This window comes from Zonotrichia leucophrys, chromosome 1 (genome assembly GCF_028769735.1).
Source record: "Zonotrichia leucophrys gambelii isolate GWCS_2022_RI chromosome 1, RI_Zleu_2.0, whole genome shotgun sequence".
Classification (NCBI taxonomy): Eukaryota; Metazoa; Chordata; class Aves; order Passeriformes; family Passerellidae; genus Zonotrichia; species Zonotrichia leucophrys.
The window spans coordinates 49,894,928-49,913,719 of NC_088169.1; the positions used below are offsets into that span (position 1 = coordinate 49,894,928).

Consider the following 18,792-nt stretch of genomic DNA (forward strand, 5'->3'; position numbering starts at 1 on the left):
GATGGGATAATCATAAACTGCACCAGGGAAGGTTATGGTTGGATACTAGGAGGAATTTCTTCACAGAAGGGGTGACTGAGCATTGGAACGGTGGTGGAGTCACTATCCCTGGAGACATTTGAGGACAGACTGGACGCGGCACTGAGGAGGCACTGAGTTGAGTGCCATGGTGCAGCTGACATGGGGGCGTTCAATCATAGGCCGGACTCGATGATCTCGGAGGACTTTTCCAACCTAACAGATTCTGGGATTAGCCCCGCTACGTCTCTAGACTGCACGGCTCCCTTCCTGCCCGAGGCGGGACGCGCCCAGCCCCGAGCCGTGGCGCAGACGGGCGGGAGGAGGAGCCGGCGCCGGCCCTGGCTCAGAGGCGCCGCGGGCGGGGGCGCTGAGGGGAGGTGGGGCCGCCGCCCGCCGCCATTTTGGCTGGTTTGCGTCGCTTCCGCCGCTGGAAGTAAACAGAGAGCGAGGCCAGGGAAGGAGCGAAGCAGCGACGCGGGCGGGACGGGACGGAGCGGACGGTCGGGCGGCGGAGGCGGCGCTGGGGTCGGCTTTGGCGGAGAGAGCTGATGTGGCCGGAGCGGAGGCGCCAGCGCGGCCCGAGCCCCGGTTAATGCGAAGCGCAGCAGGGAGCCGCCAGGTGCTGGGGCGGGAACGGACGGGCGGCGGCGCAGGGCACCATCCGCGGGGTCCCGGGCCCCAGGAGCGGGGTCCGAGCAGCGGGGGCGGCGGAGCTCGGGGCCTGCCGGGCTGTCCGAGCCGCGCGCCCCGGGCCGGGGCTGGGCCGGAAGGAGCCGACCCTGAGGGGAGCCTTCTCCGGGAGTAGCGAGAGATCCTTAAATCCTACTCGGTGTTTGGGGTCGCTGCCTCGAAGCTTTCCCCTGATAGCGGTAATCAGTCGTGGAAGCCTCGCTGTGTCCAGCGGAGCAGGTTGTTTGCGGCAGGGAGGGGTTGGGCTCGCCCCTTCTTTCAGCCCCTGCTCCCCTTCAGCGCATTCCTGGTGTTCCATGAACAGCGGGGCTGAGGCAGAGCGAGCTCGGTTGGACAGGCTCTCGGAAAAGCCTTATCAGTCGGGTGCAAACAGCTCTGCACAGTTTGTTTTGTTTGGTTTTGGTTGTGGGGTGTTTTTTGTTTTTTTTTTTTTTTTTCTTTAACTGCCGTTGTGTTCTGACTGCACCTTACTCGGCAATAAAAACAATGTTAAGCACGTGCTTTGCTCCTCCTCCCGCTGCTCGGTGGCTGAACTGTGTGATTAGGGTTGGACATGACTATTGCAAACAAGATAGCAGCCTGGGTTGCGCCCAGGTGCGGAGTTCAGAAACGAGTCCTTATAACAGGCGGAGAAATTTACTTGGAAAATCTTAAAGAGTCAGGCACTCACCCGGCTTTCACCCATCTCTCTGCCCCCCATAGAGTTGGGTGGTTTTGGGGTTTGTTTTCCTTACTGGCAAAATCTTAGCTGCTAAAGCACAGTTGGTTATAGCAGCAGTTTGAAAAACAGTGATATGTGTGTGTCCTGAGTGTGCCAGAGAGAGTTAAAAGCAAGATTGATGGTTCCTGCGTTTCTAAGAAGTGATAAGCAATCATTCCTTGAAAAGTAGGTTTTACTCATACAGTAATTTGCTAGTATGGAATTTTGCATCCATGTCTTCCGTGTTGAAAGTTGGTCTTGGGTTTCAAGTGGTCGGATCTTTAAATTACTGGATACATAAAGCAAAGTGAATTGAACTTCTAATTGCATTGCCTGTTCTTATGTTAAATGTCCAGAAAAGTTTTCTCTCTTAAGCAGCCTTTTAAAAGTAAATATATTTTCAGATACCTCTGTAAACTTCTGCAGGCAAATATGCATTCTTTAAATTTCATATTTTTTATTGTTGGCATATGAAGAGGTTGAAAGCAGTTACATTTTTTAAAAAGTAATTTGATACTTTAAGTTCTAAAATGAGAACTCAAAAATTAGATGAACAAATTGGTTAAAAATCAGATGACAAAACAGTCACGCAGTTCTTAAAATAATATTTTTTAGTCTTGAGCTTAGGCACTTTTTTCCTTTGGAAGATGTTTGCCAAGGAAATACTTTTGAAAGGTTTCAAAAATCTTAATCTTGACCTCTTTAAATACAGTAACAAAAAAAGTTGTCTGGAAATGTGATTTTTTCCCCCCTCCCTTGCTTTAAGTCATGGCCTTTAGAACATGTAACTTCTTATTTTCTTGGAAGAAGAAAATATCAATATACCTCTAAGGAATGGCTGTGTTGTCATTTTGTTTTTTAAGTTGGCTGTTTACAGAAATGTGGGACAGTATCCCACAACTTCCATGAGTGGGATTTGGTGGAACCAGCACACATTAACTACTTCGAGCTCATCCCAGGTAGCTCAGAGGTGCGCAGTGAGAGCTGTCACTGACCTGGTCCACTCCTATCAACACATCCCACAGGCTTTTTTCCCAGAAGAAAAATGAATGCGGTTTTGTCAGTGGCAGCTCCATCCTGGTCTTCTCTGAAAGGGAGACAAAAAAGAGGGGGGGAAAAACCCCCAAACCCTACTTTAATGCAGTGGTAGAAGTAGCCTACCTAACTGGAACTTTTATGCAGATTTAGTGCCTTGCTAGCAAAAGATGAGACAGGATCTCTGCAGGGAGGACTTGGAGAGCCCAGTCTAACAGTACCTTCTGTAGCTTTTTACAGATGGCTTTGGAAAGACTTGGACATCAAACAGGCAAGCCTGAATTTGGCAAGTTAATAGCTTGCCTGTGGTGAATGCTCCTTATAACCTAGTTGTTTGGAATATCTGTTTAGCCCAAAGCTTAAACTAATGTTGCATTTCAGACTAGCTTATTATAAATATTGTTCTTGCACTATGCTGAGTTATTATCTCTAACGGCAACACGACAGGCTTGCAGTGGATTTGCCAATTAATTCTTGATTAATTTTAAGTTGAATTCCATTTTCACGGTTGCAAAATCCAATTCCTGTATATTTTTGTTAGTTGCAGATGGTTCTGAGTCACTGTGCGGTTTTCTTGCTTTTCTTCACTGATGAAGTGGCTCAGCAGCAGAGCTCTGGCTCTGGCAGAGAGCTTGTTCCAGCGCAGGAATTGTGTTCTGCACAGTCCCGTAGACGGGAACTGAATCATGGAAAACAGTTCTCAGGAAGCAAGTAGAGATGTTTGCCCAGCACTGTTTTCATACTCTGCTTGCCTCCAAGTGTGCTGGGAGTGAAAATAGGAGCTGAAAAAAGGGAAGACAGATTTTCTTCATCAGTCTTTCGTGACTGTGTGTTCAGGTTTCTCTGCATCATCTTATGAGTGGCATTAGACCTTGAGTGATAGCTTGCTTCTGTCATGTGAGTAGCTAGGATTAAAGCCTTTGAAAGGTAGGTAGGGAGGTGCTGCCTTTGAGAAAGTAATCTGTGATGCACTGGATTATGAACAGTATAATTTTTAGCTGGCATTTTGTTTTAGGAAGTACTTCCAGACTTAGTGGCAGTACCTAGCAGGGAAATGTAACTTTCCAGATCCCAGGAGGGATCTGGGCATATGATAACCCTAGACATGTAATTGTGCTTGAATGTTAAACCAGGATGATTTCGCTGTGCATAAAGTCCTTTTTATCTTCTAGAAATCAGGGAGGCTGGGTGTGCTTTATGTGTCAGGCTCACCCTGCCCCTGGATTCTCTCAGCTCTTTGGAGACTGGAATTGAGCACATTGTAGTTCAGTATGAGGCAGCAGAGCTCTTTAGGGCATGATGTGCATCACACTGAAGCTTTTAAAAATAAATGATCAGATGCCAAGTTCACTTGTAAGATGGCATGTACAAAAGAACATGTTTGGATTAAAACCCAGTGAGCCCTGGATGTGTTTCAGATATATGTAGTGATAAGGGTCTTTTTCTCTCCAATAATGTAATGTAAGGTAGAAGTTCTTTAAGTGATGTAATTATGGCAAAAGCATGTGCTACAACCTTTTGCTGCAGGCTTGCTGAATTTAATACAATTTTGAAGAATTTTTTCTGGCCCTTCTCTAAATTTTTTTTGTGGGTTGAAACTTCCAGACTGTTACTGGAAATCTTCTGTGATGCCTATTTACTAGTTAGCTGGAAAAATGAAAGCACACCGATGGACTTGATGAAATATATTTTCAAGGTTACTGATTTAAAACAGATGCCTATTAAAGCAATGTATTTTAAATAAATAAATTTTAAAAGAAAATATTCTTTCTTTATGAAAAAAAAATTATTTGGTCTGATGCAACATTGCAATATGCAGTGCTTGCAAGCATACATTTAGTAATTATTTACTTCCTTGCCTGATTTTTATCTCCACAGTTTCAGGTGTAGTTCCTAATAAATAGGACTGGGCCAGGAATATTTATGTCAGTGTTCAAAAAATTGTTTAGAGGATTATCCTTCCATTAGTAGAACAGTAGAGTAATAATCAACAACACAGTAAAACAAATTAGGTTCAAAGTGTTCTCAAACACACAAGTGAAACACTGAAAAGAGAGTGACTGTTATAAATGGGTTGGCACTGTTAATGATTAAAGAAGTAATAGTAAAGATATCAGTTTAGATGATAATGTTATTTCTGGTCTGCCATTTTGGTTTGTTACTTGGGGTTTTTTCCTTTATATATGGCAGGAAAAAAAACTCTGCCAAGGTGTTGTTGCATAAAATACCCTTTTTCAACTCCACAGTTGCTAGTAATATTGTTCTCAGCTCTTTTACATTTACAAAATAAATAATTTTTTTTATTACTTCTATAGAATGAAACGAGGAAGGACAACTAATGAGGCCAACAGCAGTTCATCTGAAGACACAACTGAGAAGGAATCCAAGAGACACAAGATTGTAGAGAAGAAAAGCACAGTTGTGCAGAGTCCTGACTGGGCAAACCTGCTCCAAGACATTATCCTGCAGGTGTTCCAGTACTTGCCACTTCTGGATCGTGCTCATGCATCCCAGGTCTGCAGGAGCTGGAACCAAGTGTTTCATATGCCTGATCTCTGGAGGTGCTTTGAGTTTGAGCTGAATCAACCAGCCACGTCAAACCTGAGGACTACACACCCTGAACTAATCAAGCAAATAATAAAGAGGCATTCCAATCACCTGCAGTATGTTAGCTTCAAGGTAGTGTGTTTTATAGGCTTTTTAGAAGTGACTTTTATTCTAAAAGAAAGAGGGCAGCTGTCAGTGTGGTAGGTGGCCTTGTTTTCAGGCTTAATAGATGGAGGAAATGGATTCTCTAAATGGACATGTGGACATGGAGGTTACCTCCCAATTAATTTGTTTGGGTATATTTTGAGGACCAAAATTTGGAATAACAGTATTGAACATACCTTTTCATTGTCTTACTTCCGTTAGATGGGAATTTTTTTGGCTGGTGCTGTGGTTTGTTTGGGGTTTCTTGTTTGTTTTTGTGAGTCCTTTGTTGGTATGTTTTTTGGGGTTTTTTGTGAGCTTTTTGTTTGGTTTCGACTTTTGGTTTTTTGAGGGTTTTTTTGTAGCAGTTCAGCTGCTTAAAATTCTGCTTCATAGAGTGGACAGAAATAGTTGTGATGTGGCTGCATCTGTGGGTTACTGCCTCAGAATGAAGTTCAGTCAGGATGCCTAAGTTGAACGTTTCCCCATTTCACGTCCTGTAGGTACTTGGCTCTAACATTGATGGTTAGAAAACATCTAATGCACACAGAGTGACTTCAGTACTGCCAGGCATCAACTAGCAGCTTTAATCTTAAATTGTATGGGACTGTCTGTACTCAGTGCAGCTGTGTTTCAGGGGACTGAGAAAGTTTGTGTGGTTTGCACAGGATGGTGCATGTATTCGCATTGTTGAATTATTTTCAGTACATGAAAACTTCTAATGTGGGCTTACATAGCAGTGTATTTTGGAATGGTGTTGTGAGTCTCCTGGCTGCATATGCATCAGCTGTGTGAGAAATTTGGAAAGGAAGTGTGTTCTGCAGCAAGTTCAGCATACTTGTGTCTGGGATCAGGCAGTTCTAATGCTGGAATCATCAGCATGTGAGGAGCTGAGTCACCTCTAGCTGATCACATGTATTGCTACTGCTTGCTTGCAGTACCAGATACAAACTGTTACCACGTGGTTTGCAGGGCCTTTATCAGCATCCAAATAAAGAAAACCTGGGGCTGTAGTGGAGTGACCTCCCAGTGTCTTATCTGCTGTGTTGCTTTACGCCCAAGGAATTTTGGGTGCCCTTTGCTGGTAGGGTGATCCATCATTTCTTCCATGTGTCACTTCAGTTGTTCCAGTGCTGCAGAATGCACAAGGAAGTGGGTGTAACACTCACCTGTCCTCTGTAAAGGCTGAAAACAAGAGGGATGTTTGCTGTAGGCAAAGGATTAGATTGTTGAAAATCACGGTTTTTCAGCTTGTGTTTGAGCAGAAAATGAATGTGCATTTGACTTAATCTGTTGCTGCCAAGGTAGCATGGCTTACAGTGGAGTTAAATTTGATCCTGGGATCAAGCTTGATACCGTTCTGTAGGTCTGCAGAGCTGTCATGGCTGCTGTGCATTCAGAAAGCACATCTGAGTGTCAGGGGAAGTCCCCTGGAGACACTCTAAGTGATTTTGGTGGGCAGCAAGCTGACTAATGAAGGTTTTGGGATTTGTGTTGGTTTGCTTGGTTTGGTTTGGCTTTTTTAGAGTATCCATTGCATCTCTTGTGGTTTTAACAGTGAAGGGCCAGTCACTTGTGTACATATGATAATGCACTTAACTCTCCAGCAGCTCAGTTTTATGAACTGAGGCACTGTAAAAAGAAGTGGCTTTTGCACATAGTAAAAGATTTATAGAATTCTTGCATTTTGGTAAGGAGGAATGTAAAGAGGAAGTGGAATAGGCTCTGGACCCTCCACTTGCTTGTTGTTTGATATGGAATGAGTATCTTGGAACACACTGTTTAGCTAACCCCTCACCATGCCATATTTTACTGAAGTGTTTAGAAAAGTAGTAAATTTATAGCAAATAGTCTTGAATTTTTGATTCATACTTTTTTGGGGAATAAAGAATAACATTGATGGATTCACAATGAGAGGTTTTTTTTTTACATCACATTTCAGAAGGTAAAGTAAAAAAAAAGTTAAAAGAGTGTATTTGCAGTGCATTCTGAACACAAAATTCGTTTTGTTTTAAGGTGGACAGTAGCAAGGAATCTGCAGAAGCAGCTTGTGATATTTTATCACAGCTTGTGAATTGCTCTCTGAAAACACTTGGGCTAATTTCAACTGCCCGGCCAAGCTTCATGGATTTACCAAAGGTATTTTATTATGTATATTTTTCTATTGCAAAGTATTGCAGTGTTTCATACAGTACTTCTGTAACTTTATCAAAAGCTCTATAGTAGGAATATGAATCTTGGATAAAGAAAAGTTTATTAGTGGTCTAACCTCTAATAAATGGAGGAACTGATTTGAACAATGATGGATGTATGAAATTCCATTCAGTCTGTGAATCATATGAGAGCGTAGGCCTGGCCTTGTTCTTTCAAGTCCTCCTGTCTGTTGACCTCAATGTAGTGCTGAGCAGCGTGGTGCAGGTTAGACAGTTCAGGTCTGTGTAGTTGTGTTGTGGAGTTTGTTTAGGAGACAGTTACAATCAAATGATTGGTAGAGTTTTATCCATGTGGACTTGCCATAGGGCTTACAAATCTCTTCAGAAAGAAATAGGATCATGATTTGCAGGGCTTCACATGAGGCAGTCAAGCATTAACATCCTTGGTGAAGTGCACTGTATTTCTGAAATTTTCAGTCAAGATTTTTGCCTTGCATGTTTACCAAAAATCAGATCTTGTTAGAAAGCATTTAATCTGGATGACAGATCTCTTACATGTGCTTCTAGAGAAGCATTCCTGGTAGTGAGGTGGAACTGTGCTATTGCTAAGGAGCAGGGGAGTGGTTGTGAAGGGCCAAATACAAATAGACTGTTAGCTAGATCTCAGTGATGTCGTGGCTGCTGATGGCATAAGGACAAGGAAGAACTAGAGACAGCCTTGGAAAGGGAACGAGGCTGCAGGTGAGGTTAGCTGCAGAAGGGTTATCAGTTATTATCCTTGCAGTGGTCACTGTCATGTCATGTAGCTCTCTTGAATATGTGTTTTTAACTGATAATTTTCAAAGAGGCTTTTCAGATATTTAACTAGTTTTGCTCTGATTTTTTTTTCCTTTCCTGATGTTCTTTGAGGTGTGATGATAAGAAAACCTGAATATAGTGAAAACAATCCAGTGTGTTAAAAGTACTTTGTCCTTTCAGCTGTTTCTTACTGCTTTCTTGATTAATCTGAGTGCTGCTTTAGATCTCTTAGTTTTCACTGGAGGGATATATTAGGGTCACATCTAGCTTGCTGAGTAATTACTTGTAATTGTTCATGCTATGTTCTTATTCAGCTTCAAGGCTTACAAAGCACGGGCTTCCTTTTTTTGTTCTCATTAAGTTCACATTTGATCTTTAAAAAAATAGATTCAAAATAAGCCAAAATTAGCTTTAAGGATCATTTGCCTTTTGGTGCTTACAACTTTAATAATTTTGTCACTTGCATAAGGGACAGCTAGTGAAACTAAAGAATTTAATTTGGCCATGACTGAATTCTTGTGGGAAGCTGTTAGTGACAGGTCCATTTGATGAAAAGCAGAAAAAGATGACTTAATTTGGAAAGTGGTTAATACTTTGCTGTGGTTTGAGATTTTTTTTGGTGTGGTGGAGATTTTTATTGTTATCAAGACTGAACTACTTGGCATTATCTTCATCAGTGCTCTCTTGTTGTCAAGTACCTGACATGTGGCAAATATCTCTGACTCATATTTAGAGTTGTGTTGCCTGTCTTTTCACTAAGTACATCGTAGGTAAGTAGAATCTTTAAAAAAAAAAGGAACCACACTGCAGACTACTGATGTGACAATACTGAAAAGACCAGCTTTTACATGTTGGGATATTGCCTGTTTCCTGTTAGCTCTTCAAACTAGAAGGTTCAAGTTGCCTTTTTAAATAAGTGTGGTTAGCTTGCTTTGCCTTTCTATTTAACAGCCTTCTTTTTCTAAATACAGAGAATAAAAGCACAGTACTAACATTCTCATAAGAGAGAATTGAAATAATACTAAAGCATCTTTTGTGTACATAACACATACAAGCATACTGTCAGGATAGTTGCAGTGGTCCCTGAAGCCAAAATGTGTAAAGATTCTGAGTTGAACTGTTTCCATTTGCATGAGCTGACTTTGAAAGTTTGTGTAAACGTGAAAGCAGTAAGTCCTACTCTAAATCTAATTGTGTGTCAGTTTTATCAAAAATCACAAATATATCACCTAAGAACAAATACTGTTGCCAGGCCTTCTCTCATACAATTGTATTCAGGATATGTGCCCGTGGCTCAGAGTTAAACAGGCTTGAAATCCAAGTAGCAGCTCAGTTTTTTAAAGATACTTAATGTAGCATGCGTAGAAAATACTTTTTAAAAATCTTCTATTTGGTCAGTCTGATAAGAAATCATGAAGAAGAACTAACTGTTCACTTCATACTACCAGTGGTTTTTACAACCACTGCTGTATCTGCTCCTAGTCTGTTTCTCAAGTTCAGGTTCCCAGGGCTCTGTCTTTAAAGAGTAAGTTTCAGTGGTTATGCAGAAATGCTTAGCACTTGTCCTACCTTATCTATGCTGCTTATTCAGTAATTAATAGATTTCCTGCTCCTTGGCTCTGTTTGGACCACTCCAGTTAGCTTTCCAAGAAATCCATCCAAACCCTAAATACTCCTATGTGGGTGGTAGGCAGGCAGTGCAGTCTTTTGGCTTTGGATACAAACACTCCTGACTATGTTTGCGTCTCACCAGTGCAGCACAACTTGCCATGAAGGAATTCCTCTTCTACAAGATGATTCTTTTAGAGTGTGACATGTGACATGTCTCATCTGTTCAAAGGACATTAAAAAATCCCCCCAAAATGAGGGCTTCTAGGCTTTCCCTTTGCTTGTGGTCTTTCTGCAGATTTAAATTTGTGCAGTGGATTGCCCAAGGTCAGGTTCTTTATTAACATCTAATGTTATACATTCTGATTTGCCAAATACATAAACAGATAGCAAAAAAATACTACACTTCCTTTACTAAAAATGTCAGTTTTAGTATAATTTTTAAATGATGCAATATCAAAAGAATGCTTTTTCAACAAATACTGTCAAGAACTAAAAACTAGGACTGCTGTGCACATTGTGAAACCATTGAGATTTTTACTTCATGTACTACTCTTTCATTTAAACTTCCTTTTTTTTTTCAGTCTCACTTTATTTCTGCACTGACAGTGGTGTTTGTGAACTCCAAATCCCTCTCTTCACTTAAGATTGATGACACACCCGTGGATGATCCATCTCTCAAGGTTCTGGTGGCTAACAACAGTGACACCCTCAAACTGTTGAAAATGAGCAGCTGTCCTCATGTTTCTCCAGCTGGTAAGCTGCTGTGGTTTTGGGGTTAGCCTCTTTGGGATTTTTTAGTGGGTTGATTGGGATTTTTAATGCATGCATTAAATTCTGTCTGAAACCAGTGCACCTCTGAATACATACGAGTGGAGTAAGAGGGAAGATGAGTATGGTATTACCAGCAACTGTCCCTGAATAAAGTACTTTCAGCTGGTGGTCAATCCATCTATCCTACCACTTCACAGTGACTACTGGGGTAATGATAAAATAGTGCGTGTCTCTTGTGGGCAAATAGTTAACCTCATGTGGAACTTAATGAGAACATATCAAATGATTGTGCTCTATTTGTGCAATGACAGAGTATTCCAATATAAGGAAGTTTTTTTGGAATACAAGTTTCTTTTCCATACTTTGTTACGTGTAGGTTTTGACTGTTGCCATGCCATGGCTTAGGAAGATGTTGGTTTAGTAATTGTGATAGAAAGTCATTGCTGGAGAGAAACTGCAGACAGCATCAAAAACAGGAGATGAGACTGAACTGTGCAAAACTTCTACAGTCACCAAATGTACTTCTCTAACACTCTTAAGTGTGTCTGTTACAAGAATGAAGCCAGCTCATTCCAGAACAAAATCATTCAAGATTTGTGGTAGACTTACACAACACACAGCAAATTTAAGATTTATTCACAGACCATCAGCTTAACACTTAGAGTTTTCTACTGAGAAAGAGAAGAGGAATTGTAAATGAAGTGCTGGCAACTTAGTGTGATTCCTCTTTTGAGGATGAGTAGAAACTATAGAAACCATAACACCATAACTTTCTCCATGCAAATACATTGCAGCTATAAATGCTAGGTTTATTATCTGTCAAATTCACCAGCAGGATTCCTACAAGGGAAAAGCAGTACTGTTGCAGAGGGCGTATTATTGTAGTGATAACAAACAAAACAAACTTAATACCTTTTGTAAGTGTAGCTCTCAGACAGAGCCTGGTGTTCGGCTTTGTATAAAGAAGTCCTGAAAATGCAGGAGTGGTGTTTTGCAGCAGCCTGGTCCGGCAAAGTGTTTGTGGAATTAACTGCATAATTGCCTCCTCCAAGCTTTCTGGTTGTAGATGGGGTTTGTTTAAATTGGCTTGAGGGACTGGCTTTTCCAGCCTAAAATTGTTTTTTGAGAATCCTTGTGTCTGAGAAGTGCAAGAGCCATAACAGCTGTGTCTGTTAAGGGGAAAAGGCTTCAGCAGTAATTTGTAGCTAGGCAGGGAGAGTCATTTCCTTGGACTTGGATCGAAGAGTAACCTGTCAGCTCCAGCAGAGTTGGCTGGTTTGTGGATAATCCTTGCTAGAAGGCTTCATTGGAACATCATACGCTTGGTAATTTGGGAGGAGACATGGGTGTGTTCTGATTGATGTATCTTGCATGGTTGTAAATTGAAGGAACAGTGGGTAGGAAATGGTCGTGCCTGTTGAAGGACATGTTCCATCCTCCATGTTCTTCATGGAGGATGAATAGATTGGGGTAAGATGCATTAGTAACAAAACCAGGGAGTGCTGAGCAAACAGTAGGGTAGTTTAATTGCTTAATTCAGATAAGAGTGTGCCTTGAGATGGAAAAAAAGGTGGATGCACTGGGTTTGCATGGCACTTGTTTTGTGGGGCAGTGAGGGGGCTGCAGGAGTGGTTTCTGTGAAAACTGCCAGAAGCTTCCTAATGTCCAGCAGAGCCAAGGCCAAGCCCATCAGTGACAATGGTAGTGCCTCTGGGATAACCTGTTTAAGAAGGGGGAAAATGTACTGCAGGAGAGCAACTGCAGCTGGAGACAAGAGTGAGAATACATGAGAGAAACAACTCTGCAGACACCAAGGTCCATGAAGAAGGAGGGGCAGGAGCTAATCCAGGTGCCAGAACTGAGATTCGCTTTAGTCCATGGTGCAAACCATGGGGAGGCAGCTGTGCCCCTGCAGCCCATGGAGGGCCACAGTGGAGCAGAGGTCTGTCTGCAGCCCATGGAGGACCTCATGTTGGAACAGGTGGATGCTGGAAGGAGGCTGTGACCCTGTGGGGAGCCCATGCTGGAGCAGGTTTGATGGCAGGAATTGACCCTGTGTGGAACACTGGAGTCTGTTCCTGAAGCACTGCATGCCATGGAAGAGACCCATGCTGGAGCAGTTTGTGAAGAACTGCAGTCTGAGAAGGACTCCTGCTGGAGAAGTTCATGTGAGGGACTCCATGCTAGAGCCAGGAAAGAGAGTGAGGGGTGGTCTCCCCCTGAGGAGGAAGGAGTGGCAGAGACAATGTCTGAAGAACTGACGACAGCCCCCATTCCCTGTACCCCTGTGCTGCTGGGAGGGAAGGAGGTAGAGAAAATCATGAGGAAGTTAAGCCTGGGAATAATAAAGGAGTGACAGGAACGTCTGTTAAGATTCAGTTTTATTTCTCATTACCCTACTCTGATTCAAGTGATAATACATTGATTTCCCCAAGCTGAGTCTGTCTTACCCATTATGGTAATTGGTGATCTCTCCCTGTCACCCTTACCTTCACTCTCGAGTTTTAAACTGAATTCTCTCTCCCCTGCCCAGCTGGGGAAGGGAGTGATTGCACAGCTTTGGTGGGTACCTGGTGTCCAGGGAGGGACAACCCACCAAGTGGAACAAAGAAATAAAGAAGCTGGTAAGTGGATAGTTGGCTTCAAGAGCAGGCAGGCTGCAAAAATGAGACTGTTGAAGGAAAAAGTGACCTGGATTTTTTTTTGTAATGGGGGTATTGTAATTAGCAGGCTGCTATAAATACAGAAAAACTTTATGGAAACAAAAGGGCTGTGAGTTGCAAAACTAATTACTTATAGATGCAATTAAAATGTCTTCAGAATGGAGGAGGGGGGAATGTTCATTACTAGGTCAGTTCTCAAGAAATTTTTTAGTGAAGGACAGAGAAGAGTAATGAAAGTAGAGCAAGAGAGACTCCACTACTGCAGGGATAAAGGAAAAAGGTTGATATCAAATAGTGAATTGATCGAAGTTACTGTGTAAAGATAAAGAGGCACGTTTGAATTTGGGCTGGAGAAACAAAGGCAGTGATGTATTTCTAATCTTTGTGAGCTTATCTGAAGTTACTTCTGTTTGTTGTTCCCGCTCTGAAACACCAACTGTTGGAACAGAGGCAATAGAATGTGTTCCTGTAAAGGTGGTATTTGTGCTGTGGCATGGGATAGGAGGGCTGCTTCTCTTGGGGTGGGAGTTGAGGAGCAGAGCCGGTGTCAGGTGTGCCTTCATCAGGGACGTCATGAGTCAGGGATTTTTTTGATGCAACTCTGCAGTAAGATCAGAGAGCAGAGCTGTTTACCTCTCAGTGGCACAGGGGTGTGGGCAGTGCCTAGGGGTGTTCTGTGAAATACATGGGCTCCAGGCAGGTGCTCCAGTAGCTGCCTACACTGTATGCATTGTCAGCTCTTTATATAGGGTGCATAGTTGCATTGACAGACCATGTATATCCAGTTCTAGACCCATAAAAATCACAGTAAGTTGTACCCCAGCTCTTCCCTTTTTGCATTGCACTGGTCCATAGTGTACCCCTAAAGTTAACAAAGATTTATGGAAGGATGGCAGCCAGGACAACAAGCTTCTTTTAGATGAGAAAATGTATATGGATCTTGAAACTGCCTAAAATATCTCAGCAGACCTAGGTATTCTGAAGCAGCATGTCTGAGTTTCCTTAGAGAGTGGTCATAGTGACCCTTCTGATTCATGCAATGTTTTTGCAGTGATGTTTTTAAGAAAGTGTTTCTATGCTCAGAATAGGCTTCCCTAAATTTAATAACTGCACTTTAAAATAACTGCTGTTTTCTGAATTTCTTCCTGTTGCTTCAGTGTATTGAGCTCAGGTTTTTCAGTTTCATCTTAAAGGCTATGTTCTCATCCCTTCTCTTAATGGAAGGGCCGTATCCTACATTTCAGGCAGTTTTCTGGGTCACATGAAATGCAGAGGACTGAATGCTGTTCTTAGTGCTTTTTTTTTTCCGTATTGTTACCAGTATAATACCATCGCTTGTATCTACAAATAGTGTGAGTGGAAACCTTAGACTGACCCGGATTCTCTTTTTAATATTTTGTCTTCTGTGAGCTGCATTGAATATTGAATCATTAAAGAGAATCTGAAAATTGCTGGTTTTGAAATTACTGCTCCAAATTTCTACTGTTTTGCCTCTTTTTTGCTGTAGCTTTTCCAAATTTAAGCATTTATACTTTCCTAGAAAAAATAAATATGACAGCAGGAGCCTCTCTATTGAATTAAAATCTAACATTTATTTTACATTTGCTTTCTTCAGATGACAAATTTCACTCACGGTTGCTTTGTCAGCCGCAGAGCACTCAGCAGTTCTTCCAAGCTGGCTAAGGAAATAGTTTTATCATGAGTAAGCACCTTTTACAAAAGTGAGATTGAGTATATGTAGTCTTACAACAGAACAGTCAGAATATGCTATTTATGTATTTGTCACTTCTGTTCATGTGTTTGTTCACTTCTTTCTGATTCCCAGCAAAACAGAGATGTAGTCACATTGTGTGTGTCTGTCTCACACATTGGTACAAAGAAGTCACAAGATCCTGCCTGTGAAAAAGATTAGTGTTCTGGTTGGCCAGTTTGATTTGGTTTTGATTTAAGGTCTTGGTTGGACATTTGAAACAGGTGCCCATAGCACCCCTCCTGCCACACAAACAATTCCCTCCCATGTTATGTTCAGTCATCAGTGCCTTTATCTGTGTAACCCTTGCATGGTGCTGTCTCTCCCAGGAATCCTCTGTGTGGCTGACCAGTGCCACGGCTTGCGAGAGCTGGCACTGAACTACCACCTGCTGAGCGACGAGCTGCTGCTGGCTCTGTCCTCGGAGAAGCACGTCAGGTTGGAACACTTGCGCATCGACGTGGTCAGCGAGAATCCCGGACAGACTCAGTTCCACACCATTCAGAAGAGCAGCTGGGACGCTTTCATCAAGCACTCTCCTAAAGTGAATTTAGTCATGTACTTTTTCTTGTACGAGGAGGAGTTTGACCCGTTCTTTCGGTACGAGATCCCCGTCACTCACCTGTACTTCGGCAGGTCGGTCAGCAAGGACGTGCTGGGCCGCGTGGGGATGACGTGCCCGCGCCTGGTGGAGCTGGTGGTGTGTGCCAATGGATTGCGGCCGCTGGACGAGGAGCTGATCTGCATCGCCGAGCGGTGCAAGTACCTGTCGGCCGTGGGCCTCGGGGAGTGTGAAGTCTCCTGCAGTGCCTTTGTGGAGTTCGTGAAGATGTGTGGCGGTCGCCTCTCGCAGCTCTCTATTATGGAGGAAGTTCTGATTCCTGATCAGAAATACAGCTTAGAGCAGATTCACTGGGAGGTTTCAAAGCATCTTGGTAGAGTCTGGTTCCCAGACATGATGCCCACTTGGTAAAGTCCTTAAAAGACTCCAGGGCGAATGGAGTAGCACCTTAAACCCAAGCTTACCATATTGCAATTTCCTGTATAAGCTTATTTAATAATATAGATTTTGCTGCAAGTTAATTAATGGTTTGATTAGAAAATTAATTTTTCTTTCAAAAATTGATTTGGAACTTGAGAACCAAAAGAGTTCACAGCTCCAAAACCTGTTTTCATCCAAACAAAATTCAGGTTTCTGTTTTATATTTAGTCTTTGTCATTAAAGGTGACTTTAAATATTTTTGGAAATAAAAATTATTTAAAATATTGAAATGCACTTGAAAAATACCAGTTTTAATATGGTGTTTTTCTTTGATTTAGATTAGTAGTATTGGACACAATCATATTTGATCTTAAAAAGCCAAGTGAAACCCCACCAAAATGGCATGTTTTGTTGCAGACTGTAGCATTTCTAAATCCAGTCACCTCGATGACAAGATGACGATTATGAGGAGTGTTTAGTAGCCTGTGAAATACACACATTCTGTTAAGTCATAAAGGCAAGAGCAATATACAATAATAAATTTAGACAACTAAAGTAGTAAGTTTACCACCTTATTCAACAGATTATTGGATCCATCTAAAATGTGTTTAGAGCGCTAACAGCCAGTAGTGTGAGCTACCAAAAGTGGTGTGGGGTTTTTTCCACGCTCTATGCATTTTAATGTAGTTTGCTTATGGGGTCTCAGATCTGCGTCTAAACCTGTTTTAAGGTATTTTATGTCTAGCTCAGGAAGCGAAAGCATTCTGGGGAAAAATGTAGATACATTGTATTTAAAACCACACTGGAGTTAATGAGCTTTTCTTGCACATTACCCGGTTTGGCAGCATACAGTGAGATGGAATAATGTATGGTTTGTGAAATGAACCCAGCAATGTTATTCTGATGACGTGGGTATGAGCAGTGCAAGGTGAGAAAGGTAAAATTTGAATGTTGACCAAGAACCTTTTCACAAAACCTTAGACCTTTTGGCTGCTTTCAGTTTGACAGAAATGACATTGGAACAGTTGCTTAAGCTGTATAAACTAACTGTATACTGTAAATCTGTTTCAGAAATGTTTATGTATAAAGTGGATGTTTAATAGGTGATAATTTTTGTATTCCTTTAATTGAGCTAGTTCTGTCATTTCATAATATTTAACAATTCAAAAGGAGTAGACTTGGTGGAGTAGAGCAATAGGCAAAAATCTGTTTTGAACATTTGATAAATCAGTTTTAATAAAGAAAGTTTTTAGTTTGTAAGTGGTGTAGGCAAGACACTGCCTGTGATCTGGACGTGGCTTGTGACTTCATTTCTTACTGCCAACAGTTACTTTCTCTTTGAGGTTGCTGATGGTAACACTGAAGTGTTGCCCAGACCGCTGCATGTTTGAGAGATGTGGTCAGCCCTCAGCAAGGCAGAGCTGCCCCCGCGGGCTGGGTTGAGCTGCTTCTCACTTGAGCTGTACAGCTCCTTCTGTAGTAAGTAGATTTCCTTCATCTCTGATTTCAGTCATGTTTATCCGAATGTATAATTTAGTGTAATACACTTATGAGTGTATTTAAGTTCATAACTATATTTTGAGCAAACAATGCTCAGCGGACTGGACATCTTTATAGGGGAGTTGTATGTTTCTGTAGAGCTTTGATTTAAAAATTGCATTTTATGAAATACGCGGTTTTTGTATTAGAATTTGTTAAATTAATGTAATACTATAATTTGCTTTTATTTGTACAAAAGGTGTCAATATATTTAGTCCGTAAAAGTAAAAAAGCTCTGTGTCTTTTATAACCTGACTCTCAGAACTGTCTGTATGAGAAAGGTCAAGTAACGCTTGACATCTGGGGAACAGGATTTAGTTTTCACTAAATTAATGTGAACTAATACCATTAGTAATGGAGCCAAAAGCTCTTTGGACCTCGACTGCAATGTCCCGATGCTGCAAGGTAAGTCACCAACATGTTGGTAGTGGGAATAACTGAAAGGCAAGGCACAGCCTCAGTACCTGATCCCACTCCTGGCAGTCACAACTTGGAAACACAGCGTGCTGCTGCTCACCGAGAGGCCTCTGTCAGGCCCTGGTGTGAGGAATGTATTAGGAGCTGAAGGTGGCAGGGTTGGCTGTAGCAGAACCACTTCCCCAGCAAGGTCACTGGCTGGCTTTGAGAAGCCTGTGTTGTTGCGCTGACTTCAAAAAATCCTTCTGAATACCGGTCATTAAGATGTTCAGCGCAGGAAAACTGCTTAAAAGGAATTGTCTCCCTCTTCCATGGGAGGTCAGCAGGTTTTATACATTGAATCAATTACTGCATCCTTTGTTCACAAAATCCAGCTATGACATAAACTTGCTAGGCAAGCCTACAGCGCTTTTTGAGCAAATTCTGTGTGTCTTCTTTTGCTTTCTAGATGATGAAACAATTCAAATACGTAAAAATCATGGCACAAGTAGTAAAGAGTACCAAGACTCACAAAGTTCACTAGAAACAGGAACATCAGTGTCATAGATGTATCATTTCTCCTGAGCTCACCGTTATTATCAGAATAACAAAACTCAGGTGTTGGCTTGGTTGTCCAGTTTTGGGTAGGAGTTAATGTGTGCAGTGACAAATCTTACCTCTGAATCCAAGTGGTTACAAGTTAAGATACTGAAGGCAGCAGGTCTCCTAATCCAGGATGTCTAGGGGAGGGTTTGTGAGGGAGAGGGCAGAGAGCATCGGTACCAGTGACCTTCATTGCACGGTGCTTTGAGAAACAGGAGCAGCACACTCCATTTGAACTTGATGGATGATGAGCCAGGATCTGCTTTGCTGGAGAACCCTCATGGAATGAAGTGTGGCTGACAACCCTGAGCAGCCCACAGGTGTGGCACTGCAGCAGTTTTGCACAAGACCAGAGTGCGTACTTGGAAATCATGTAGCACAGAATGATT

At 42.1% G+C, this 18,792-nt stretch overlaps 1 protein-coding gene across 1 annotated transcript; it reads left to right on the forward strand.

The window, feature by feature from the left end:
- Positions 1-500: 500 nt before the first annotated feature.
- Positions 501-17,624, forward strand: FBXL3 (F-box and leucine rich repeat protein 3). The gene is made up of 5 exons (XM_064713162.1): positions 501-640; positions 4,762-5,125; positions 7,154-7,276; positions 10,281-10,452; positions 15,213-17,624. Exons 2-5 carry the CDS (start codon positions 4,763-4,765, stop codon positions 15,854-15,856), a joined length of 1,302 nt encoding a protein of 433 aa, XP_064569232.1. The 5' UTR covers positions 501-640; position 4,762; the 3' UTR covers positions 15,857-17,624.
- Positions 17,625-18,792: the final 1,168 nt, after the last annotated feature.

Coding starts and splice junctions, on each gene's coding strand:
- FBXL3 (XM_064713162.1), top strand. CDS start 4,763: ATGAAACGAGGAAGGACAACTAATGAGGCCAACAGCAGTTCATCTGAA. Junction 7,277..10,280: donor GCTTCATGGATTTACCAAAG/GTATTTTATTAT, acceptor TTTTTTTTTCAG/TCTCACTTTATTTCTGCACT. Junction 10,453..15,212: donor TCCTCATGTTTCTCCAGCTG/GTAAGCTGCTGT, acceptor TGTCTCTCCCAG/GAATCCTCTGTGTGGCTGAC.